The following is a 27018-nucleotide window of genomic DNA, read 5'->3' on the forward strand; positions in this document are numbered from 1 at the left end:
TACTAGAAAATCACTTGAGGTTTTTTCCAGCTCACCTTCCTTCTCTCTTCTTTACACCCGGACATCATCTGCCATCAATAAACTGGACCATTCTGTTGCAGAAACAAAAAAAAGTAAGTTCCAACGAGACATAAGAGACTATACACACAATGAAGTCTACAATTGGAGCAAAAGAACAAGAAATGTCATAAGACCGAGACCCATCCTAAAAAAACGTAACCAATACTACAACCAATACCGAGATCTACCAAACAGAGTAAGTTTTAGTTCTACTGAACCAGACTCTGCTGATGGCATTTCAGAGGATGAAAACACCAGGACACGCCCTCATTCTACTCATAGACCAGAAAACCACAACTACCAGTCAAAAAACGAGGTAGGAGGGGCGGTAGGAAGCATAAGTCGACCAAATCAAGAACAATATCGCCGCCTCCGCCCCCGAAAATTCCAGCAATATTAAAAATGAATGTCACCAATCTATCTTCCACCTCATTGACTACGGATCAAATTGAAGTTCTGTCTCTAGGCCTAAATTTTGCTCCAATGAACAACTTCAACCTCTTTAATACACTACTAGACATAAACAAATTTATCCGTAACCTGACTGTCAAAAAACATTTTCTTTCGTTGGAAACAACTCAAGCGGATAATACTACATCATCATCCTTTCCCAGTACATCTGTGGACGAGGAAAGACCTTCTTCCAATGTATCTCCTACTACATCTAATTTCTCCTTTCAGGAACTTACCACCCTAGCGTGTCTGGACCATCTACGCACGGAAACCTCCAACCAAACGGTAACAACAGCCTCCAATTTCATAACATCCAATCCCAAGTTTTATCCCATCGGGTCACGAACGGATTCAATGGACCGTTTCCAAATAGTTATGGAAAAAGAACTACAAAACCTTGCAGACGGCCTCAAATCCCAACATCAGAAAACAAATATGTCGACTCGCCTTAAGAAAGCAGCGAAATCACTGCACGATAACAACGATATAGTCATAAAAATGGCAGATAAAGGAGGCAACGTCACAGTAATGAACAAACAAGATTACAAACAATCCATTATGGACATTTTATCTGATGAAACCACCTACAAAAAATTGGACAAAAATCCTCTGGAGAACATAAAAAGCCGGATGAAAAAATTACTCAACGATGGCCAACAAGGAGGTTTCATAAACCAGAAACAGATGGATTTCATATTTATTGAACAACCAATCACCCCTATCATCCACGCGCTTCCTAAGACACACAAACAGACTTTCCCTCCACCTATGAGACCCATTGTCTCAGGTATTGGATCAATTCTGGAGAGACTGTCAGAGTGGCTCGACACATTATTGCAACCGCTAGCACAAAAAACTCCCGGTTTCCTTAGTGACACAAAAAGTGTCCTGAATTCGTTACACAACAAACGATGGGAAAAAAACTATACATGGCTAACATGTGATGTTGTATCACTGTACACATCAATTCCCCATCATATAGCTCATGCCGCCCTGGACTATCACCTGTCCAAACATAGCATCTATGAAAAAAACTTCCAAACTTACATCTTGGAAGTACTCATGTTTTTAATGACTAACAACTACTTTCAATTTGATGCAAAATATTATCTCCAACTAAAGGGCGTCTCCATGGGAGCCAAGTTCTCTCCATCAATAGCGAACTTAGTAATGTCATGGTGGGAACAATCGCACATTTTCTCTACGGATAACATACATGGCCATTGTATTGAATGGTACGGTAGATATATCGATGATATCTTGCTTATCTGGAAAGGGGACAGTAACATCATCCCGATGTTTGTAGAAGCCTTAAACCACAACCAATGCAACCTCAAGTTTACATACAACTACAATACTACCAACATTGTATTTTTAGACTTGGAACTTTTTGGCAAAGCAGGCCACATCATATCTACTCAAACCCATCGAAAACCCACATCTACAAATAGCATACTCCATGCGAAAAGCAACCATTCAAGACAAACCATCAAGGCCATACCAGTGGGAGAGATGCACCGGGCCAAACGCAATTGCACCTCTCAAAGCCAGTTCGAAATAGAACAAGAAAAAATTAAGATCAGACTCAAAGCAAGAGGCTACCCTCAATGGTCACTCAGTAGAGCAAGTAACATCATGACCAAAAAATCGAGACCACAGTTACTTGAATATTGTAACCAAAATACTGAAACAAGTCCTACAAACCCACATGCCGGTAACCAGCCTACATTGATCCTACAACAGAGTAACCAGTTTGCGCAAATTAAAAATATAATCACCAACTACTTACCCATCCTCAAGGAAGACGACAGCATGCGTTCTATCCTGGCCGGAGGATGTCGTATCGTGGCAAGAAAAGCCCCCTCGTTAGGTAGCGTCCTGTCCCCGTCATTTTTTACATCTAATGAAAATACAAAGACAACGTGGTTAGAGACCAAAGGTTTCTACAAGTGCGGCCAGCACCCTTGCAAGGTGTGCTCTTACGCTTATCCAACCAAAAGCTTCAATGATTCTACCCAAACAGACACATTCACTATTCAGAATTACATCAACTGTAATTCTGAATCTGTCATCTACATAATAGAGTGCACCGAATGCCAACTGAAGTACGTAGGTTGCACTAATCGGAAACTAAAGACGAGAATTTTGGAACACCTCAGCTACGTAAGAAACATTAATATTCTCAACATTTCGAATGCTGCAAAACATTTCATACTTCACCACAACCGAACCACAAAAACCTTACGGTGTTACGCCATCGAAAAGATTCATCCCTCCACAAGGGGAGGCGACATAAAACATAAAACCCACCTCAGGGAGGCATATTGGATTTTTAGATTAAAAACAAGACATCCAGATGATCTCAACCTAAGAAAAGAACTGATGTTCCAATATTAATGCAATAACCATCTCGCTATTATAGTCTTCCATACCTTCTCCCTCGTTCCATGACCTTATGGCCACCATACATTGACCAGTTCCTATGTCCAGCTTCTCCAACCTTTGTACATACATAACATGTGCTTTTTGATATGTACAATATGCACCAACCCACATAGCCTTGTTCCCTTTTATTGCATTTTATTGTTGTTGTAGTTGTTGTCCTGTCCCCACTTTCCTCACTTCACCCTCCATCCTCGCCATTATATTGAGCGTGTTATCATCATCAATATTTTTTTGTCAAACTTGCTACATATCCCCCGCAATTAACGGGTATCTATACATATATATCCTTAGGATCCTACATACACTATATATGTGCATGCCCATCGGGTTATTGATTATTTCGTCTAGGTTTAGTATCCATGTATTTCTACGTCTACCCGTTCGATTTTCATCTTAGATTTTACATGAGGGACATATTATTACTTTCGCTAGTCACTCACCCCAGTCATAGAACTCAGGCAGAATCCATTAGTGACATCAAACGTGGGATCTTGGCACTCCGGCTGCTGACGTGCGTCCCACACAATACGAGACCTGGAACGCAAACAGCCAATTAAACTGAGGACACATACAAAAATTAGAATATCCCACAAAAAATCTTCTGCATTTACGACTAACCATCCTTAAAGACTAAACACACTAATAACGACAGATTCTATCTCTAACTAGACCAACACTCACCCGACACCAAGGCTAAATGAGTGCACGGACAGAACCATAACTTCCGGTTTGCGTTCCAAAGGTTCAACCAACCTTGGAACGCAATAAAAAATCAGCTGTCCTTCCGGATCCAGGATATAAAATGACAGCGCGCTCAGTTCAAAATACATCACAGCCAAGTCTAAGGACGCCGAAGCCGTCCGAAACGCGTAGGCTCTGAGGACATCCCCCTCTTGCTTTCTTCACACCAGGACTTCACAGCAATTGATTTTACCGAACTTTGACCATTAAACTTGGAAATTGCTTCCATTTTACTCCACTCAGCGCTGGATCCTACCACCCCTTTTCTTCGCAGTATCACACATGATAGGATTAGAGATAGGGCCCAGCAGACAGTATCACACATGATAGGATTAGATAAAGTGGCCCAGCAGACAGTATCACACATGATAGGATTAGATACACTGCTCAGCAGCCAGTATCACACATGATAGGATTAGATACAGAGCTCAGCAGACAGTATCACACATGATAGGATTAGATACAGTGGCTCAGCAGACAGTATCACACATGATAGGATTAGATACAGTGGCTCAGTAGACAGTATCACACATGATTGGATTCGATATAGGGCCCAGCAGACAGTATCACACATGATCGGATTAGATACAGGACTCAGCAGACAGTATCACACATGATAGGATTAGATATAGGGCCCAGCAGACAGTATCACACATGATAGGATTAGATACAGTGGCTCAGCAGACAGTATCACACATGATAGGATTAGAGATAGGGCCCAGCAGACAGTATCACACATGATAGGATTAGATACAGTGGCCCAGCAGACAGTATCACACATGATAGGATTAGATACAGTGGCCCAGCAGACAGTATCACACATGATAGGATTAGATACAATCACTCAGCAGTCAGTATCACACATGATAGGATTAGATACACTGCTCAGCAGCCAGTATCACACATGATAGGATTAGATACAGAGCTCAGCAGACAGTATCACACATGATAGGATTAGATACAGTGGCTCAGCAGACAGTATCACACATGATAGGATTAGATACAGTGGCTCAGCAGACAGTATCACACATGATTGGATTCGATATAGGGCCCAGCAGACAGTATCACACATGATCGGATTAGATACAGGACTCAGCAGACAGTATCACACATGATAGGATTAGATATAGGGCCCAGCAGACAGTATCACACATGATTGGATTAGATATAGGGCCCAGCAGACAGTATCACACATGATTGGATTAGATACACAGCTCAGCAGACAGTATCACACATGATTGGATTAGATACAGGGCCCAGCTCGCTGTCATTGCGTCTCCAGCGCTGGACCCAGGAAAGGTAAGAATAATAATTTTGCTTCTTTATGTGTTACTGATTATTTTTGTGTGTTTGTGTTTTTTTTACAGGTTCGGTTGTTGGACTTCGGATACGAGGACTTCAATAACGGCGTTTTTTATTCTCAATAAAATGGTTAATGAGGGTTGTGTTTTTTTATTTCAATAAAATATTTTTTCTATGTGCTTGTACTTTTTAAACTTTATTATCACCGCCTTAGTAATGGCCGCTGGCTGATTGACAACCTCCATTACTAAGGCGGGGCTTAATGTTAGCCCATGCAAAGGCCAAAACTAACCCCCATTATTACCCCGGTACCCACCGCCACCAGGGATGCTGGGAAGAGCCGGGTACGAACCAGTACCCGACCATCTGTAGTGACGGGCAGGCACCGGGGTGGCCGCAGGCTGGTAGTATTAGGCTGGGGAAGGCCAAAAACAGTGGCACCTACTACCCTGGTAATGCTGCCTGCTGCTGCTGAGTTGTATCTGGCTGGTTATGAAAATTGGGGGGGGGGGGGCCCACATCGTTCTTTCCAATTATTTTTTATTTTATTTTTTTTAAATGACGTGGGGTCCCCCCCATTTTTCATAACCAGCCAGATACAATAAAGCAGCAGCAGCCTAGCATCACCAGGGTGGGAAGGGCCACTGTTTTTGGCCTTTCCCCTGCTGATACTACCAGCCTGCGGCCACCCCAGTGGCCGACCATCACTACAGATGCTCAGGTACTGGATCGTACCCGGCTCTTCCCAGCACCCCTGGTGGCGGTGGGTACCGGGGTAATAAAGGGGGTTAGTGTTAGCCTCTGCACCGGCTAACACTAAGCCCCGCCTTAGCAATGGACGTCGTGAATCAGCCGGCGGCCATTACTAAGGCGGTAGTAATATAGTTTAAAAAAAACACAAACACATAGAAAAAATATTTTATTGAAATAAAAAAAAAACCCGCACAACCCTCATTAACCATTTTATTGATAATAAAGAAAAAGCCGTCAACGAAGTAGTCCTGGAATCCGACGTAGACCAACGACCGAACCTGTAAGAAAACACACAAGAAAAACTATTAGTAACACAGGCTTAGATACAGGGCCCATGTGTGATACTGTCTGTGGGACCCTGTATCTAAGCCTACCACAAGGTAGGCTTAGATACAGGGTCCAGCAGACAGTAATCTTATACAGTATAAGATTACTGTGTGCTGGGGCCCTGTATCTAAACCGACAGTGTGGTAGGCTTAGATACAGGGTCCCACAGACAGGATCACACATGGGCCATGTATCTAAGCCTACCATGTGATTGTCTTAGATATAGGGCCCAGCAGACAGGATCACACAATCTGTGATCCTGTCTCATGGGCCCTCTAAGCCTGCTACATCGTAGGCTTAAAGGGGTTGTGCAGTCCCTAAACATTGATGGCCTATCCTCAGGATAGGCCATCAATAGCTGATGTGTCTGGGTCCAACTCCCGGGACCTTCCTGGTTCCGGATCGCAGCGGAGGTCCTGATGTCACAGCGCTATGCGCCGTGCACAACATCGAGAGGACAGAACTTCCGCCGCGGCTGAAGAGGAAGGTAAGATTAGTTGCCCTGGCTGGCGGGGTCCGACTCCCGGGACCCGCCAATCAGCTGTTTTGAAAGGCCGCAGCACTCGTACGAGAGCTGCTTCCCCTTCATTTCACTACTCGCTCACACTGTGAATCGCCGACACGGAATGAAGTGACAGGAATGAAGGGGAGCAGCTCTCGTACGAGTGCTGCGGCCCCTTCAAAACAGCTGATTGGCGGGTCCCGGGAGTCAGACCCCGCCAGTCAGGGCAACTAATCTTACCTTCCTCTTCAGCCGCGGCGGAAGTTCTGTCCTCTCGATGTTGTGCGCGGCGCATAGCGCTGTGACGTCAGGACCTCCGCTGCGATCCGGAACCAGGAAGGTAAGGTCAGTCTGTTACTATAGTAACAGGGGCCCGCGGCCCGAGTTACTATAGTAACTTTTTATTGATATGGTGCGGGGGGCTGTGGGCCCCCGGTCGCAATTGCGACCGCTGCGACCCCTATAGCTACGCCAGTGTAGATATGAGATAGATAGATGAGATAGATAGATAGATAGATACTTTGTCTGTTATGCTAAACTGTCAGCCCTGAGGTGTGACTGCTCAGCATGACAGACATACATACACACAGTGAAGGGGTTAAGAGCTGGATTACTAGTTGCTACTTACATCTGCTGTGGGGTCAGCAGCTCGTACTGCAGGGGAGCAGCAGACACGCACACCATCTTCTTGCTGTAGCCATTCCTTTCCCTCTGCACAGGTCACGAGGAAGAGGGAAACAGCAAGAAGTGAGCTGATTGGGTGGACAGTACAGTGGGCGGGCCTGGGTCTCGTAAGATGGGTGGATTCATCTATCATTCATTTTCCACCCTCTTGTTCCCCCTCCACGCAATGACTCTCTGACAGCTGAGCTGCCACCAATGCTTTAAGCTACATTACTGGGTCTCTTTTGTACCACAGCAGGGACCCAGCAATGTAGAGTAATCATTGCAGCGCTAGTGTGGTGAGGGGGGCCTGCGGGCCCCCCTAGCTACGGGGCCCGGTCGCAGTTGCGACCGCTGCGACCCCTATAGCTACGCCACTGGTCCCAAGGACTTCTTCCAATTTCCACCCCTTGGACCAATCAGTACACGATCGATAGCTCTCACTTTCAGGAGTGATGCGTCACAGTTGTGAAATAACCTAAAATGGCGAGGAATCGTATTAAGTTGTGATACGTCTTCAATTCCCATAGCTGCTTGGATGCTCAATACATGTACTCGTACTCTCCTACGGAGTTGTCTGGTCGTCATACCTACATAAATTTTGTCACAAGGACAAATAGCAAAGTGGGAGAAATTGTTTGACAAATGTTGGGGTGCTTTTTCTCCTTTAATCCTTGTAAAAATTAAAAATGTCTAAGTTCTTACAGAAAAAAAGTAGATTTTTACCTTTACAGACTAATTCCAATGAATTCAGCAAAACAACTGTGGGGTCAAAATGCTAACTTTACACCTAGAAAAATTCCTTGAGGGGTGTAGTTTCCAAAATGGGGTCACTATTGGGGGGTTTCCACTGTTTAAAACCCTCCAGTGCATTGCAAACGCGACACGGCACTGAAAACTATTCCAGCAAAATCAGAAATCCAAAATCCAAATGGTGCTCCTTCTCTTCTGAGCCCTGCTGTGGTTCCAAACAGCAGTTTATTACCACATATAGGGTATTGCTATAATCGGAAGAAATTGCTTTACATATGTTGGGGTGTTTTTTCTACTTTATTCCTTGTAAAAATTAAAAATTTCTAAGTTTTTTCACAAAATAAGTAGATTTTCATCTTCACATACTAATTCAAATAAATTTAGCAAAAAAACTCTGGGTTCAAAATGTTAACTATACACATAGATAAAATCCTTGAGGGGTATAGTTTCCAAAATGGGGTCACTTTTGGGGGGTCTTTACTGTTTTGGTACCACAAGACTTCTTCAAACCTGACATGGTGCCTAAAATATATTCTAAAAAAAGGAGGCCCCAAAATCCACTAGGTGCTCCTTTGCTTCTGAGGCCTGTGTTTCAGTCCATTATCGCACTAGGACCACATGTGGGATATTTCTAAAAACAGCAGAATCTGGGCAATAAATATTGAGTTGCATTTCTTGGGTAAAACCTTCTGTCGTACAGAAAAAATTTATTACAAATGAATTTTCGAAACAAAAAATGAAATTTGTAAATTTCACCTCTACTTTGCATTAATTCCTGTGAAACGCCTAAAGGGTTAACACACTTTCTGAATGCTGTTTTGAATACTTTGAGGGGTGCAGTTTTCAAAATGGGGTGATTTATGGGGACTTTCTAATATATAGGGCCCCCAAAGCCACTTCAGAACTGAACTGGTCCCTGAAAAAATAAGCTTTTGAAATTTTCTTGAAAATATGAGAAATTGCTGCTAAAGTTCTAAGCCTTGTAACGTCCTAGAAAAATAAAAGAATGTTCAAAAAATAATGCAAACATAAAATAGACCTATGGGAAATATAAACTAGTAGGTATTTTTGTGTGGTATTACTATCTTTTTTACAAGTAGATACATTAAAATTTAGAAAAATGCTAATTTTTGCTAATTTTCTCTAAATCTTGGTGTTTTTTACAAATAAATATTGAATTTATCGACCAAATTTTTTCCCTAACATAAAGTACAATATGTCACGAGAAAACTATCTCAGAATCACTTGGATAGGCAAAAGCATTCCGGAGTTATTACCACATAAAGTGACACAGTCCTGAAGGCCAAAACAGGCTCAGTCCTGAAGGGGTTAAGGCTATGTTCACACTGTGGATTTTGCTTGGCGGGTCCCACAACAAAATCCGCAGTGGAATTATTCCTGCTGTCAGCGGGAAGATTTCTACTCCCATTCACTTCAATAGGAGGTTTGCATTCACTTCAATAGGAGGTTTGGGTGGAATCCGCCCGAGGATCAGGCCGGACGCTTCTTTTATCCGCTAAATATAGAAAATATGTGGTAATATAATCAGGGGAAAAAAAGTATTTACAATGTGTAGGTAAGGGTCAAATATAAACACAGCTGTTTTCTCATTTTACACTGGAGTGTCCTGTTAATACAGAACAACTTGACTATGGTTCAGTTCACACTTGACTAGGAAGGAGTAGAACTGGATGCTTTAAACTTCTCATTTTTAATCCATTCCTAGTTTTAGCTACAAAAACTGCATCAAACAATATAAAATGTGTCTGATGGTTATTTCTTAATGGATATTTTGTGTGTCGGTGTCCATACGTGGAGAACACACCTTCAGTTTCATACCAAGGCTATGTTCAGATTTGGCAAATGTGTTGTAAAAATTCCTGCGACAGTTCCACATATCTTAATGGAGTCTGTAAACACCCCTGCACATGCTGCAGAAACCACTCCGTTCAGATCCACGGAACATGTGCAGACATATCTGTCACATGTTAAAATACCCAAATATATTTTATTTATGGACTTCATGCATTGGCAATAAATGTGAATTAGCCACTGTTAGTAAATAACGTTTCTAAAGATTCTTATCTGCGTCATGGCGTCCTTTTATAACGGATGTGACACAACTGCTAACAGAGGCTGTTAACAGGGCTTCGTATTTATCTATTTTTTGTTGAATTTTGTTCATCTTTGTATCCCCTTCTGTACATTTTTAGTTTATGTACATGTCCTCAGTTCATCTGTTACACTGTGTGTACCATCTAGCACAATAATATTTTCCAGATTCTTCAGGTTTCACTCCAGTGAGTTTAAGATAAACTTCTCCCTTACTTGTGTCTCTTGATAGAGTTATACGTCCCTGGACAGACGGAGCATAAGCTTTGCCATCTTGATAGATTATCCTTCCCAACCAGTCCAGGCCTTTCCCTTCAGGCTGTCTGACCCAGTTCACACCATACATGTTAGTGCTGTCAGTGAGGGAGGCCCCGGTCACTTTACAGGTCAGGTCCAGAGTCTCTGTTGGTTTCACCGTCCCAGGACCAGACTCCGCCATAGAGATTTGTGAAGTGACACCTACAGACAAAATAAATACACAACAATATATAAAACACATATTACATTTCATAAATCTAATTCTAAAAATCATTATTTATATAATAATTGATATTTTATATAAGTCTAAACTCACATTGTAGGCATAATACAACACAGAGGAACCATAGGAAATTCTTCATGTCTGGTCTGAGTAGTAAGTGAAACTGAAGCGGCTCAGTGGATATTTCCTGGAGTCTGTTCTCTGTTCTGTTTAAATTCTGAGTAAATTTGAATATATTTACATATTCACAATGCTAACAAATTAAACCAATGAAAAATATCTTTATAACTCTTAGAGACCCACTTTTCTGATGTAGAGTTCCAAATCCCCTGCATAGTCATAGAGTTAAAGGGGCTTTCCCACTAAGGACATTTATCACTTATCGCCATGCACACAGTCCTAGAAGCGTGTTTGTATTTTATCGGTGCTCTGACGTTGATTCCGCTTCGGTAGCAGATGACAGCGCAAAATATAGAGTTAATGTCCGGCACACGATCTAAGTAAAAACAACTTCTTTATTTCATATCATATAAAAGAAAACTGATAAAATTCCCAGGAAAGAGGCTTACACGTTTCAAGCCGGCAGGTTCTTACTCATAGCAACCAATGAAAAATATATTTATAACTCTTAGAACTTCACTTTTCTGTTATAGAGTTCCAAATCCCCTGCATAGTCATAGTTTCCTACTAAGGACATTTATCACTTATCCACAGGATAGGTAATAAATGCATAATCGCTAGGGGCCTAAATGTGTATAAAATGTGTATAACTCAACATTCTGTCAAGTCAGACACCGTTGCCAATTGTGGGGTCATCCCATAGTGAGCCCCGCCAATATTCTAGTTTAGTTGGTGAGCAGTATAAATACCATATTTGATACCTCCTCAGACAAAAGAAGAGTTTACGTTTTCTTTATTTTTTTTTCTTTTGCAATCTTCACATTTAATTTATCATTTATATACTGTAACATTTTCATTAGTTATATATTGTTAATAAAAAAATGCTATTTTTATTCACAATTGATGTTGGTGTGGACCTCTTTTGACATTTATAAAGTAATATGTAAAAATTAAAGTTTCTATGTATTCTTTAACCCCTTACCTGCTCAGCCATTTTTCAGATTTTCACTTTTGTTTTTTCCTCCCCACCTTCCAAAAGCTATAAAATGTTTTCTACAGCCTCTATTAAACTCTGAGAAATCCAAATGCAATAACCTCTGAAGCATCTTTTAGTGTCAGCTGCAGACAGCTAGAATTTTATCATTTACCTTTTATAGCACTGTCAGGGCTCGTCCACACGCAGCGGAATTGCTGCGTTTTTGTCCGTCCGGAATTGTGCATGGAAAAAACGCAGCAGAATACAGAAGCAGCATAGTGGATGAGATCTAACAAATCTCATCCACACGCTGCATAGAAATTCCTAGCCGAAATTGACATGCGGTGCGTAATTTTCGGACCGCAGCATGTCAATTCTTGCTGCGGAAAGTGAACAGAATTAGTGCGTTTTTCAGAGGAGATGTCACTATCTCCTGGCATTGTGAAAAAAGCAGCAATTTATGCACCATTTTGTCTGAAACTTTCAACAGAATTGCTGCAGAAATTTTCCTGCTTCTTCCGGGCTCGCCACGTTCCTGATGTTCAGAATATGGTTGCTGATTCACATTTTGTTCACTTTTCCCAGTAGGTAGACTCGGAATGGACCAGATGCTGGACTCGCTTTGGAGGATGCTGGATCTCAACTAGTTCCCTCCGTGAGGTCTTCCCTTGCCCTGTCCACCTGGGTGGTTTATGGTAATGCATGGAATGAATTGAAGTTGTTGGTGACTGGTCATTGTTTCAGCAGAACAGTCTGTGGTATCTGTGGTGCTTGCTCGCTCGTAGTGTCTCCAGCTTGGTTTCTCAGCGTCGTCTCGTGAGGTTGGCCTTTCTTTTTAAATTGCATGGTTGGCCAGAAGTGACCAAGTCTTTCTTTATTGTGCAGGTTTTAAAGAGCTGGAAGGAGTCCGCAATCCGGCGTAAATCTAGGCAACCAATTTATTTTCCTATCCTTTTGAAGCTATTGGAGGTTTTGCTGGGCATATGTTCTTCGAGATTTGAGGTGTCGCTTTTTGCGGTGTCTTTTGTTCTTTCCTTTTGGGGTGCACTGTGGGTATCCAAACTCGTCCCTATGACTGCGTCTCACCATAGGGGTCTTTTTTACAAGGATGTGATTTTGTTTAGTACAGGGGTTTGTTTTCGCATACGGCGTTCCAAGATGGATGTTTTCAGTAGTTGTTGTTGGGTTTCGTTACGCCCGGTTTCTGGCACCGCGTGCCCTGTCACCTCTGTTTCCCATTATTTAGGCTTGCGTCAACAAGGGGCTCACTTCTTGTTGCGTCTTGACAGAAGTCCGCTCACAAGGTTCCAGTTTTCGTCTGTTTTCAAGAAGGCCTTGGGCGCATGCTGGCATATTGCCTGGGGAATTCAGTACTTATTCCTTTCGCATAAGTACAGCTACTACTGCCAGCGAATTGGGTCTTCCGGATGATGAGGTTCATCGCATTGGTCACTGGAGCTCCAATTGTCTTACTGGCTATGTTCGCCCTGATTTATTGCTGCATAAATTTTCTTTTACTTTTGGGTTTCCGACTCTCCGTGTGGATTTTGGGCCATTCATATGTGTTTTGGGCAGAACTCAGAGCGTCCATCCTGCCAGGAGGTCTTTTATCAAGTTTTTTTTTAGATGCGGAAGCCTACTGGTGGGGTCTCCAGTGGCCTGCACTTCCTGCAGGCTTTGCCCGAAGTGGTGGAGATTAGCAGGCACCGAGTATTGGTGGTCCATATTGGGGCAATCATTTATGCTCTGTTCGTTAAGGAGAGTTGACCTCTCTCATTCAATCTGATTTAGAAAGGTTTGCCTACTTTTTTCTTGAACTGGTGATGGTATGGTCTGAGATAGTTCCCCGTGTGGTTTCGCAGGGTGCTCGGGATGTGAATGCTATCGAAACGGGTAGACGGCTTCATAACACCAGAGTGTCTTGTTTTGTTAGATCCAGAGGGGGTTTCGTGGTTAAACATAGGCAATTGAAAAGGGATAATTAGTGTTTGTTATTGCCGGATGGCGTTAATCTTACAGATATTTGCTTGGTCCTTTTTCTATTGGGTTTACAGGATGGCATTGAGAAGGCTTTATTTTTGTTGGCTAGTGGTTGTGGGGGTAGGAGTCGCATGTTTATAATGTTACACGTACTCCATATGGCGGTGTAAATAAGCTGGTTTTACTTTCATGCCCCCTTTCAGTCGGTAGGCTGGCATTCGGGTTTCTCATGGTTATATCATTCTTGTTTATATTTGTTATTTAAATTCAATAAAGCTGTGTCCGACCACGAGTCAACTTACGTTAAAAGGATATAATGTGTTGAGTGTTGAATTTATGTTAATAGGTTTTTGTTTCCCTTGCCTACCTATTGGTTGAAGATATAATCATGCATACATAACTACGCCTCCAATGCATATGTGAACAGGCCCTTATACTATTAGACACTGATTGCATGAACCACACTAGTTTTGTAGCCCCACAGGCGTATAGCCGCTGGGCCTGAGAATATGGCAGTTTTGGGGTTAATAAACTGCTGAATTTTTGGCTAGGGAATGGGTAGAGAGCCTCTATATGGTCAACCAATTAGATCTGGTTGTGAAGTCCGGGTTTATTGGTTGGATGTGGTTTGGGGGCAGTCTGTGACGTGCCCTAGTTAATAAAACATGTGATTCCCTCTTGCTCCCCCTCTTTTGGTCGTAACCTGTCCTTCCCTCCCTTTTACTGTTCTTTCCAATTCGTACTATTATATATATATTATAATACTAATTTTAAAAAAAAGAAAATAAATGATATACAAACTTTTATAGTAGTAGTTTTTTTAATTACATTTCTGTCAAGTGTATTTGCGTCATTGTTACAGCTGGCGGTATAAAAAAGGTGGTTTTACCTACATGCCCCCTTTCAATTGGTAGGCTGGCATTTGGATTTCTCATGGTTATACCATCCTTTTTTTATATTTATGTTATTTAAATTCAATAAAGCTGTGGCCGACCCTGAGTCAACCTATGTTAAAAGGACATAATGTGTAGAGTGGTTTATTTATTTAACCCCTTCCCGACCACCCCACGTAGATTAACGTGCTGCAGCATTGGTCCTTGTGCCTGCAGCCCGTTAATCTACTTGTGCCCCTAAAGAAGCGCACAGGCACTCCCCACAGCTCAACATCTCCCAGTACGTGCTGCTACTACAGCTTTAGTATTGGGGGAAAGCATCGGGCCGGATCACAGCCGTGATCTCCGCCGTTTAACCCCTTAAATGTGGCGATCAATAGCGACCGCCGCATAAGAAATCTATATACATATGGATGGTATCGCCGTAATCGCATCGACCCGCAAAATAAATTAAATATGTCATTTATCCGGTGAACGCTGTAAAAAAGAAATAAACAATAGACGTTTTGACGGCCTAATTACACTAAAATTCAGCAAAAAACCTATGGGATCAAAATGCTCACTATACCCCTAGATTAATTATTTTTAGTGCTGTAGTTTCCCAAATGGGGTCACTTCTGGGGGATGTCCACTGTTTTGGTCCCTCAGGTGCTTTGCAAATGCGATATGACGCCCAAAAACCAATCCAGCAAACTTGAGCTCAAAAAGCCAAATAGCGCTCCTTCCCTTCTAAGCCATGCCATGTGTCCAAACAGCCGTTTATTACCACATATTGCCGTAATCAGGCGAAATTGCTTTGCAAATCTTGTGGCGCTTTTTCTTCTTTATTTCTTGTAAAAATTGATCATTTCTAAGTTTTATTGGAAAAAATTTAGATTTTAATTTTTACTAATTCCACTAAATTCAGCAAAAAACCTGTGGGGTTAAAATGTTCACTATAACCCTTGATGAATTCCTTGAGGGGTGTAGTTTGCCAAATGGTGTCTTTTTGGGGGTGTTTCCACTGTTTTGGCACTACAAGACCTCTTCAAACCTGACATGGTGCCTAAAATATATTCTAATAAAAAGGAGGCCTCAAAATCCACTACATGCTCCTTTGCTTCTGAGGCCGATGCTTCAGTCTATTTCCGCACTAGGACCACTTGTGGGATATTTCTAAAAACTGCCGAATCTGGGTAATATATATTGAGTTCCATTTCTCTGGTAAAGCCTTTTGTGTTACAGAAAAAATTTATCAAAATGGATTTTCCAACAAAAAAAAGAAATGTGTACATTTCCCGACTACTTTGCTTTAATTCCTGAGAAACATCTAAAGGGTTAAGAAACTTTCTTAATGCTGTTTTGAAAACTTTGAGGTGGTGCAGTTTTTAAAATTGGGTGATTTATGGGGGTTTCTAATATATAAGGCCTTCAAAGCCACTTCAGAACTAAACTGGTAACTATGAAAATAGGTGTTGTTTTTTTTTCTACAAAACCTGAAAATGTGAAAAATTGCTGCTAAAGTTCTAAGCCTTGTAACGTCCTAGACAAAAAAAAAGGATGTTCAAAAAATGATGCCAACATAAAGTAGACATATGGGAAATGTTAACTAGTAACTATTTTGTGTGACAAATGGAAAGGGAAGGGAAAGAAATGGGAAAAAGAAGGGCAAGAAGCAAGAAGATCAACTGATCTATTATATTGAATTGTTAAAATTCAGTGTTAAAATTGCCGGCTTAGGTATAATATACCCAAAAGGGATGGAGTGAACGGTCCCTCTTTAAAGTACACCCCATATAATAGATAAACCCATTCAACCTATATATGATAATATGGTAGAATGGGGATGAAGGGAAAACGATGCATGCATCAGTGTCAGATAGCTAGAGTGGAGCGCACAGAGGGGCAAATAATGTGATACTGTCTATATCCCCAGGGCACACCACTATATTATCCTCCGGTACTAATTAATGCCTGTGGAATGAGTCTATATAAGACTAAAGTAGCCCGCTGCACACTTGAATGTAGTAAAGTGTGTCATACATAGCAGACAAATTGAATTGTCAGTGCTAACCATTTATTTATTTTATTATCAGCAACCCTGTCAATGGTAGAAATCTGACAAGTATTTTCCACAGCAAAATGAACCAGTGTTGATGTAATAGTCAATGTCAGTAACACTTTATATTTATTTGTAAGTGTTTGGCAACACAGAAAACACTAAGAGCAGCCAGGAGAACACTGCACCTCTCTCCAGCACTCCTGGAGAACACCTTGCCAATCAACAAGCCAGACGCCTGAGACCCAAGCATCGTGTCAGCTGTTTAACTCACTGCTCACAGGCTGCTGAAGCATGTGAGCTGCTGTGCTGGTGTTCAGCTTGGAGTTGCAATCACTCCTGCATCTGTGCATGTAACTCCTTGACATTAACCCCTTAAGGACACCGCCAATTTTGGCCTTGAAGACAGAGCAATTTTTTTACATTTCCCCTCTTTGCATCCCGACGCTCATAATTCTTTTATTTTTTGTACGACGTAGTTGTATGAGACTTTGTTTTTTGTGGGACGAGTTGTACTTTATGTAGGTACCATTTTTTGGTACGAATACATTATCGTTTAATTTCTATAAATTGTTATTTTGGCGAAAATGCTGAAAAAAAGCAGTTCCGCTGCAGTTTTAATATCTTTTTTTTACACCATAAATAATGTTATACATTTGTTGTACAGGTTGTTACGGTCGTGGCGATATCAAATGTGTCTATATTATTTCATGTTTTGGGACTTATATTTGAAAAAGTTTATGTATTATAAAAAATTTGTGTTTCTGTGTATTTTTTTTACTTTTTATTTATCATAATTTTTTTTTTTACATTCATTTAACTTTTTTTTTTAATCCCATAAAGGGATTTATCATTTTTATTTTTATTTTGTAACTGTAATGTACTGGCATAGATCTATATGCCAGTACATTAGCCTGTGTACTGATTGTACACAGGCAGTTGTTAGGGCATACCTCAGTACTACTGTTCAAAAGTTTGGGGTCACCCAGACAATTTTGTGTTTTCCATGAAAACTCACACTTATATTTATCAAATGAGTTGCAAAATGACTAGAAAATATAGTCAAGACATTGACAAGGTTAGAAATAATTTTTATTTGAAATAATAATTTTCTCCTTCAAACTTTGCTTTCGTCAAAGAATGCTCCATTTGCAGCAATTACAGCATTGCAGACCTTTGGCATTCTAGCTGTTAATTTGCTGAGGTAATCGGGAGAAATTTCACCCCATGCTTCCAGAAGCCCCTCCCACAAGTTGGATTGGCTTGATGGGCACTTCTTGCGTACCATACGGTCAAGCTGCTCCCACAACAGCTCTATAGGGTTCAGATCTGGTGACTGTGCTGGCCACTCAATTACAGATAGAATACCAGCTGCCTGCTTCTTCCCTAAATAGTTCTTGCATAATTTGGAGGTGTGCTTTGGGTCATTGTCCTGTTGTAGGATGAAATTGCCTCCAATCAAGCGCTGTCCACAGGGTATGGCATGGCGTTGCAAAATGAAGTGATAGCCTTCCTTATTCAAAATCCCTTTTACCTTGTACAAATCTCCCACTTTACCAGCACCAAAGCAACCCCAGACCATCACATTACCTCCACCATGCTTGACAGATGGCGTCAGGCACTCTTCCAGCAACTTTTCAGTTGTTCTGCGTCTCACAAATGTTCTTCTGTGTGATCCAAACACCTCAAACTTCGATTCGTCTGTCCATAACACTTTTTTCCAATCTTCCTCTGTCCAATGTCTGTGTGCTTTTGCCCATATTAATCTTTTCCTTTTATTAGCCAGTCTCAGATATGGCTTTTTCTTTGCCACTCTGCCCTGAAGGCCAGCATCGCAGAGTCGCCTCTTCACTGTAGATGTTGACACTGGCGTTTTGCGGGTACTATCTAACCCCTTTAGGACGCTGCCTGTTTTGGCCTTGTGGCACAGCTGATTTTTTCAAATCTGACATGTGTCACTTTATGTGGTAATAACTCCGGCATGCTTTTACCTATCCAAGCAATTCTGAGATTGTTTTCTCATGACATTTTGTACTTTATGATAGTGAAAAAATTTGGTCGATAAATTCAATATTTTTCGTGAAAAACACAAAAATTGAGAGAAAATTTGCAAAAATGTGCATTTTTCTAAATTTAATTGTATCTGCTTGTAAAACCGATAGTAAAACCACACAAAATAGTCACTAGTTACCATTTCCCATATGTGATAAAGAGAGAAAAAAACACGGCGCCACCTTGTGCAGATCAGTCGGTAAAGGTGAGACAAAATTGCCGTACTGCAGGTAATATGCTCACCTAGGTAAGGAGTAAATAGGCGTGTAAATTAGAACCACAGTGCTGCTGCCAGATCCGAGTCGGTATCCAAAAGGACCGTTTGGGAGGAGAAATATGCAGGAGAAAAGAGGATCATTCCAGGGGCGCTGCTGTGTGGTAGTAATGATAGGATCGAAGTCCGGAGATATTGATAAAAAGAATTTATTCGAATGAGTGGCTACGCGTTTCAACGATGAACAATCGTCTTCATCAGGCCATGTGCATAATACATTAAACACGTCTTATATAACATCTTGGTTCACAAATGACACGAGTGAAAAAAGCCGCCAAATCTGTAAAGGTCAGGGTGCGATCGTGACGTCACACCCGGCTTTTTTTCTTTTTTCAGTGAATAGATAAATGTGTTCAGTACATCAATCACAGTGAAATTGTTACATAACAAAAGAGTATTAAATAAGAAAGAAGTTTAGGGTATTCATAAAAAGCTAGGTAATGTCGATGTATGAAAATAAAAGCAAGGCATAAAACAAATGGTTAAAATGGAAACAATAAGTGGAAGTTAAAAGAGTAATTTAAACGAAGGGCTGCGCTACAGAACAGTAGGTTGTTAGGTAGCGACGAAGGACGCCGGGACGCGAACCTGGTAACCAGGGCAACCAGGCCGAGAACAGTGCAGCAGAGCATAAGGAAATATGCGTTTGCTGTGGATAATTTGTAAAGCTAAAAGCTGCATTGAGAATATGTCTAAAATATAATACTCTTTATTGCCCAGGTATATTTTTCGGGATTTTGAGCGGCTCTAACAGAAGCGTTGCTAGGCAACAGAAAAACAAACAAGACGGGAACAGCGAAAAAACAGAGATATCAGCGCTCGCTATGAATAGACCCAAGAAGACCGCTTCAGGATAGGTTTGGTATAATATTAGTTATATAGTATTCTTTTTACACAAATCAAATATAGTTTGCAATGTGATTAAAGAAGGAATGTCGATGTATTTTTGTGTATTGTCTTAGAATGCACAGAGTATTTTTGGCTCTGGTGTTATATTGTATCAACGGAATAATCACTTTACAGAAAATGATGGTACTGACATGAATGAAATTATGTTACTAGACCACCAGTACGTTGCAAGTGGCATAGGGGAATCAAAAAGAATCAGGGACTACATACACCACGGGTGAGTTAGTGAATTAAATATACAATAATTGGACTAAAAGGGAATAAATAAAATGAAAATTGATTCGGAAAAAACAAAACAAAAGGCAGGCAAATAAGCATGAATGAATTTGTCACTCATATTGTCGGATCATACTCTTTGTTAATTATTTATTATTGTGTAATGATGTGAATTGTCGGAATTGTATGATTTCGAATAGTGCTTTCACATTTGGTAAACTAAGGCTATTGGTTAATCAAGTGTTGATTCAGAGATATCATTCAAGCCCCCTGGGTATAAAGTCTGTAGTTTGAAGATCCAATAGTTTTCCCTCTGTTTAAGTTTATTGTATCTGTTGGGAACATCGTGGTGTATGTCTTCGATGGGTGTAACTATGATTTGATTGAATTGACATTTATGTACATAGGTGAAGTGTCGAGACACACTGTGCTTCAAAAAACCTGTGTTCACATTGGATCTGTGTTTATTGAATCAATATTAAAAAGTATTTTAACCCTTTAGGCGTTTCACAGGAAATAAAGCAAAGTAGAGGGGAAATTTACAAATTTCTCCTGTTTTTGCCAAAATTCATTTGTAATAAAAAAAATTGTGTAACACAGAAGGTTTTACCAGAGAAATACAACTCAATATTTATTGCCCAGGTCCTGCAGTTTTTAGGAATATCCCACATATGGCCCTAGTTCGGTAATGGACTGAAACACTGGCCTTAGAAGCAAAGGAGCACCTAGTGGATTTTGGGGCCTGCTTATTTTTAGATTATATTTTAGGCACCATGTCGAGTTTGAAGAGGTCTTGTGGTGCCAAAACAGTGGAAACTCCCCAAAAGTGAACCCATTTTGGAAACTAGACCCCTCAAGGAATTTATCTAGTGGTATAGTTAGCACTTTGACCCCACAGGTAGTTTGCTATATTTATTGGAGTTAGTCTGTGAAAATGAAAATCTACTTTTTTTCTGAAATAACATAGACATTTTTAATATTTACAAGGAATAAAGAAGAAAATTCACCCCAACATTTGTAAAGCATCTTCTCCCGATTACGGAAATACCCCATATGTGGTAATAAACTGCTGTTTGGACCCACGGCAGCGCTCAGAAGGGAGAGAGCGCTATTTGGATTTTGGAACACAGATTTTGCTGGATTGGTTTTCAGTGCCATGTCGCGATTGCAACCCCCTGGAGGGAACAAAATAGTGGAAACATCCCAAAAGTGATCCCATTTTGGAAACTAGACCCCTCAAGGAATTTTTCTAGGGGTATAGTAAGCATTTATACCGCACAGGTCTTTTGCAGAATTTAGTAGAATTAGGCCGTGAAAATGAATATAAACATTTTTGTCCACTAAAATGTTGCATTTTTTCATTTTCACAAGGGATAAATTTGTAACGCAATCTCTCCCGAGTACGATAATACCCCACATGTGGTAATAATTAAATTTTTTAATAGAAATTAATTAACCTTTGCAGGACTGATCATTTTTTGCTTTTCCATTTTAGTTTTTCACTCCCCGCCTTCCAAACGCCATAACTTTTTTATCTTTCCATGAATTGAGCGGTGCTTATTTTTGGCAGGACGAGCTGTAGTTTTTATTGGTACCATTTTTTGGTAGATGCAAATTTTTGATTACTTTTTATTACATTTTATTTAGAGCTTTGGTGGCCAAAAACAGTGATCTTGGCGTTTTAAATTCTTTATTTCTTACGGCGTTCATAATGCGCTATAAATGACAATTGTACTTTATTCTCCGGGTCGGTACGATTACGGCGATACCATATGTATATAGGATTTTTATGTTTTGCAGCTTTTGCACAATAAAATCACATCTTTATAAAATAATTTATTTTCTGTGTCACCATATTCTGAGAGCCGTAACTTTTTTATTTTTCTGTAAAAAAAATGGTGTAAGGGCTTGTTTTTTGCGGGACGGGTTGTAGTTTTTATTGGTACTATTTTCGGGTACATGCGACTTTTTGATCACTTTTTATTCTATATTTTGGGAGGGGTGGTGACCAAAAAATAGTGATTCTGGCATTGTTTTTAGTTTGATTTTTTGCGGCGTACACCGTGCGGTAAAAACAACATTATAGTGTTATAGATTGGGTCATTACGAACGCGGTGATAGCAAATATGTGTACTGTTTTTTAACAGTTTCATTTTTTTCCTATAATAAGAGACTTATTATAGGAAAAAAAAAATATCTTTTATTTTTACACTTTTGTAAAACATTTTTCTTAACTTTTTTTTAATTTTTTCTTTACTTTTTACACTTTCTTCTTTTACCTGCAGCTCTGATCGCTGCTAGAATACATTACACTACCTAGGTAGTGTAACGTATTCCAACTGTCAGTGTGACGTCACAGTCACTCTGACAGTTAGTCTACGAGGACCAGCCAGAGGCTGATCCTCATAGGCTTGCATACATGGCACACCCGGGGGCCATTGTCTGGCCCCAGGGTGCCATCACAAGCATCAGCAGCCCCCACAATTGCATGGGGGCTGCTGATGTGCTACAAACCCTGTACATGGAGGGATCGCAATCGAGCCCCGCATGTAACGGGTTAATTGCCGAAATCAGCGGCAATTAGTGTAGTGTCAGCTGTCAGGGACAGCTGACCTCCCGATTCCCGATGCACATTGTCGCCGACACTGTCACAGACACTGTCATCGACAGTGTGAATCGCGAACGGCAGTGACGTCCTGTCGCTCTGCCAGGAAGTCTATCAGGAGGCTGATCCTGATAGGCTTCCGTACATGGCTGACACGGAGGCCATTACTTGGCCTCCGGTCGCCATGCTAGCCATCTGCAAACCTCACGATTTATCGTGAGGTCTGCCGATGAGCTAGGAACCCCTGAATGCGGTGATTGCAATCAATCACCACAATCTAGGGGTTAATTGCCGATATCAGCGGAAATAAGCTGCTGATCGGCATACAGTGGAGTATCAGCTGTCAGGGACAGCTGGCCTCCCGATTCCCGGTGCACGCTGTCGCCGACAGTGTGCACCGGGAACCACTCAGTAACTGTATGTCCCTGTGCGCTAAGACACTGGCCGCATGGACGTACAGTTGCGTCCTCGTGCGCCTAGGGGTTAATGAAGCTGCCAGTTGAGGACCTGTGAGGCGTCTATTTCTCAAACTAGAGACTTGTCTTGTTGCTCAGTTGTGCAGCGGGGCCTCCCACTTCTCTTTCTACTCTAGTTAGAGCCTGTGTGTGCTGTCGTCTGAAGGGAGTAGTACACACCGTTGTAGGAAATCTTCAGTTTCTTGGCAATTTCTCGCATGGAATAGCCTTCATTTCTAAGAACAAGAATAGAATGTCGAGTTTCACATGAAAGCTCTCTTTTTCTAGCCATTTGGAGAGTTTAATCGAACCCACAAATGTAATGCTCCAGATTCTCAACCAGCTCAAAGGAATGTCAGTTTTATAGCTCCTCTAAACAGCAAAACTGTTTACAGCGGTGCTAACTTAATTGCACAAGGGTTTTCAAGTGTTTTCTAATCATCCATTAGCCTTCTAACACATTTAGCAAACACAATGTACCATTAGAACACTGGAGTGATGGTTGCTGGAAATGGGCCTCTATACACCTATGTAGATATTGCATTAAAAACCAGACGTTTGCAGCTAGAATAGTTATTTAGCACATTAACAATGTATAGAGTGTATTTCTGATTAATTTAATGTTATCTTCATTGAAAAAAACTGTGCTTTTCTTTCAAAAATAAGGAAATTTCTAAGTGACCCTAAACTTTAGAACGGTAGTGTGTATATATATATATATATATATATATATATATATATACTGATATTGTTTCTGGTGCTGTATATATGTGTAGTGAACGTATTTCTGGTACTGTATGTCTGTCAGAGCGTGGTTGTGGTGTTGTATGTATGTACTGAGCTTTGTTCTGGTGCTGTATTTATGTATAGAGTCTGGTTCTGGTACTGTATATATGTATGACCTTGGTTCTGGAGCTGTAATTATATAGGATATATTTATAATAGCAAAATTGCAGGGCAGATGGAATTGTTTTCAATTTATTGTATATTTAGTGAGAACATGTCAGGTAGTTTTAACCCCTTGAACCGCCACCATGGGGTAATCCATGACCTGACAATATTTCCAAACATTCCCTCGTATGTTTTTTCGTGATATCACAAAACAAAAGCCATTGAAAAGTTATTGAAAAAGTCAAGATAAAGGATCTTGCCACTGTGTATTTAATGCGTTAAAAGTCAAGATAAAGACGGCCACATCTTTATGTTCTGTTAAAAGATACCCTTGCCATTTGGAAAAACACAACCTACTAATACATACTAATTATGAATTACTGCTAAGAAGTCACCCAGGCCTTCTATTTTTACTGGAAAAAAACATTTGGGCAGCTTTGGAAAAATGGTGAGTGAATTCAGAGATGTGATTAATAATGAAGGAAAATTAATGTTGTTCAGGTAGATACAAATAACAACCATATTTTTCAGATATTAGACGCACCTTCTGTCCTATAAATTGCATGGTAATCTTCTGATTATCGGAATGCAGGCTGCTGCCAGTGTATGAAGAAGCAGGAGACTGAGTTCAGTGATTAAAAGGTCCTTGCAGTGCAGTGTTATAGAAGCAGCATGTCCTGTGCTGTGTGTAAAGAATCTCGATGTTATTTGCTCACTAAATAGTCACTTCTTAGGGCCTTTTCACCTCAGAGTTGCCCTTCCGTTGAGGGGTTCCGTCGGAGGTTTCCATTGAGTTAACCCCTCAACGTAAAAGCAAATGGAAACCCAAGCTTCCATTTGCATCACCATTGATGTCAATTGTGACGGAAACGTTGCGAAAGGTTTCCGTTTGTCACCGTTGTGACAGGGTCCTGTTGTTTTGACAGAATCAATAGCGCAGTCGACTGCGCTATTGATTTAGTCAAAACAACACAACCGTGTCACAGCACCAAAACCAAGCTCAGTACATATATACAGCACCAGCACAAATGCAGCTCAGTAGAGAGATCATTTGCAAATTCAGATTAGCCCCTGACATACAGTTTTCTACGGCATAAAACTGCAGCTCCCAGTATAGCCTTAATAGTGGTAAGGATATGCTGGGAGTTGCTGTTTCACAAAAAGAATAATACCACCCGTCATCTCCCTGCAGATCATACACTGACTACAGTACTGATCAGTCAGAGGGAGAATAAATATTTACATTTAATAAATCACAGGTGACGTCAGATTCTCATCAGTCTTTTACTCTTTTATTCCACATCCGGTCCAGACCTAAATGACGACTTCTTCCGGCCCTGACCCATTTCTGCAGAGTTTGCCAAGATGTCTTTGGCTCATCACTTTTCAAATATTTCTGCACCTATAAACTAAGATAAAATTTGCATGCTGCCACACAAATTGCCCCTAAATATATTAGCACCATACACTGCACCCCTGAATATTATTATGTCACACAATGTAAAATAAAGCACCACACACATGGTGCCCCCTGTAGATAATTCACCACATAGAGCCTCCTGTAGATTGAACCCCATAGAGTCCACTGTTGATAGTGCCACCAATAGAGCCCCCTGTAGATAGTGCCCCTCATTTCCCTGTAGACAGTGCCCTTCATAAAGCCCCCTGTAGCTAGTGGCCCCCATAGTGCCCCCTGAGATAGTGGCCCCCTTACAGCCCCCTGTAGATAGTGGACCACATATAGCCCTTGTATATAGTGGCCCACATGCAATCCCCTGTAGATAGTGGAGCCTATACAGCCCCCTGTAGATAGGGCCCTCAGAGGGCCCCCTGTAGATAGTTCCTCCTAAAGAACCTCATATAGATAGTTTCCCCCATAGAGCCTCCTTTAGATAGTACCCCTGTAGGCAGAGGATACTGTAGATAGTGCTCTCCATAAAGCCCCTTGTAAATAGAGCCCCCGTAGAAAAAGATTCCATAGATAGTGCACCCTTAGAGCCTCCTTTAGATAGTGCCTCCTGTAGATAATACCACTTACAATGGTTACTGAAAAATATAATAATCTTTACATACTCAGCTGTTCCAGTGCCGTCTTCTAGCAACTCAGGTCTCTACTAGCCAGACCTGCCCCTTAGCAATGACGCAGGGCATAATAACGTCATTGTGCCTATTGCATTTATGAAAGGCACTGAATGGCAGGGCAATGAACTGATGTTCCCTGCCCTGCCAGCGCTAGTAAATCATTCAATTGCATCCTATAGACACAGATACAATTGTAATGCAGGACTGGGTGGCGGCTGTTGGTTTTGGTGGCGGTGCCACCCCCTCAGAGAGGTAGCAGGCTGCCGACTGTGGCAAGAGGCTCACCAATCCTCATGACAGGAGCTGCCCTGATCTCCCATTTTTAATCTTTGAATCCCCTTCAGTAGTTTTAGTTTATATACATGTCCTTAGTCCATCTATTACACTGTGTGTATCTAGAACAATAATATTTTCCAGATTCTTCAGGCTTCACTCCAGTGAGTTTGAAATAAACTTCTCCTTTATTTGTGTCTCTTGATAGAGTTATACGTCCCTGGACAGACTGGCCATAATATTTGCTATTCTCATAACATATTGTTCCCAAAAACTCCAGGCCTTTCCCTTCAGGCTGTCTGACCCAGTATACACAATGCATGTTAGTGCTGTCAGTGAGGGAGGCCCCGGTCACTTTACAGGTCAGGTCCAGAGTCTCTGTTGGTTTCACCGCTCCAGGACCAGACTCCACCATAGAGATTTGTGCAGTGACATCTATAAGCAAATGAATACACAGCTATATCTAAATAACATATCTCAGAAATATAATCTAATTAATAATTGACTTTTTAATGTATATCCAGACTCACATTGTAGGGACAATACAACACAGAGAAACCATAGGAAATTCTTCATGTCTGGTCTGAGCAGTTAGTGAAACTCAGCTTAGTATCTGTGTGTAATGATTCTGCTCAGTGAATATTTCCTGATGTCTATTCTCT

The 27018-nt window shown here is 41.0% G+C and overlaps 1 gene segment (V, D, J or C); it reads right to left on the minus strand.

The window, feature by feature from the left end:
• Positions 1–3386: 3386 nt before the first annotated feature.
• Positions 3387–10731, minus strand: LOC142759098 (immunoglobulin heavy variable 4-59-like). The segment is given in 3 exon segments: positions 3387–3492; positions 10255–10570; positions 10686–10731. Coding segments are annotated over 3 exon segments (468 nt in total).
• Positions 10732–27018: the final 16287 nt, after the last annotated feature.

The sequence above is a fragment of the Rhinoderma darwinii genome, chromosome 1 (genome assembly GCF_050947455.1).
Source record: "Rhinoderma darwinii isolate aRhiDar2 chromosome 1, aRhiDar2.hap1, whole genome shotgun sequence".
Classification (NCBI taxonomy): domain Eukaryota; kingdom Metazoa; phylum Chordata; class Amphibia; order Anura; family Rhinodermatidae; genus Rhinoderma; species Rhinoderma darwinii.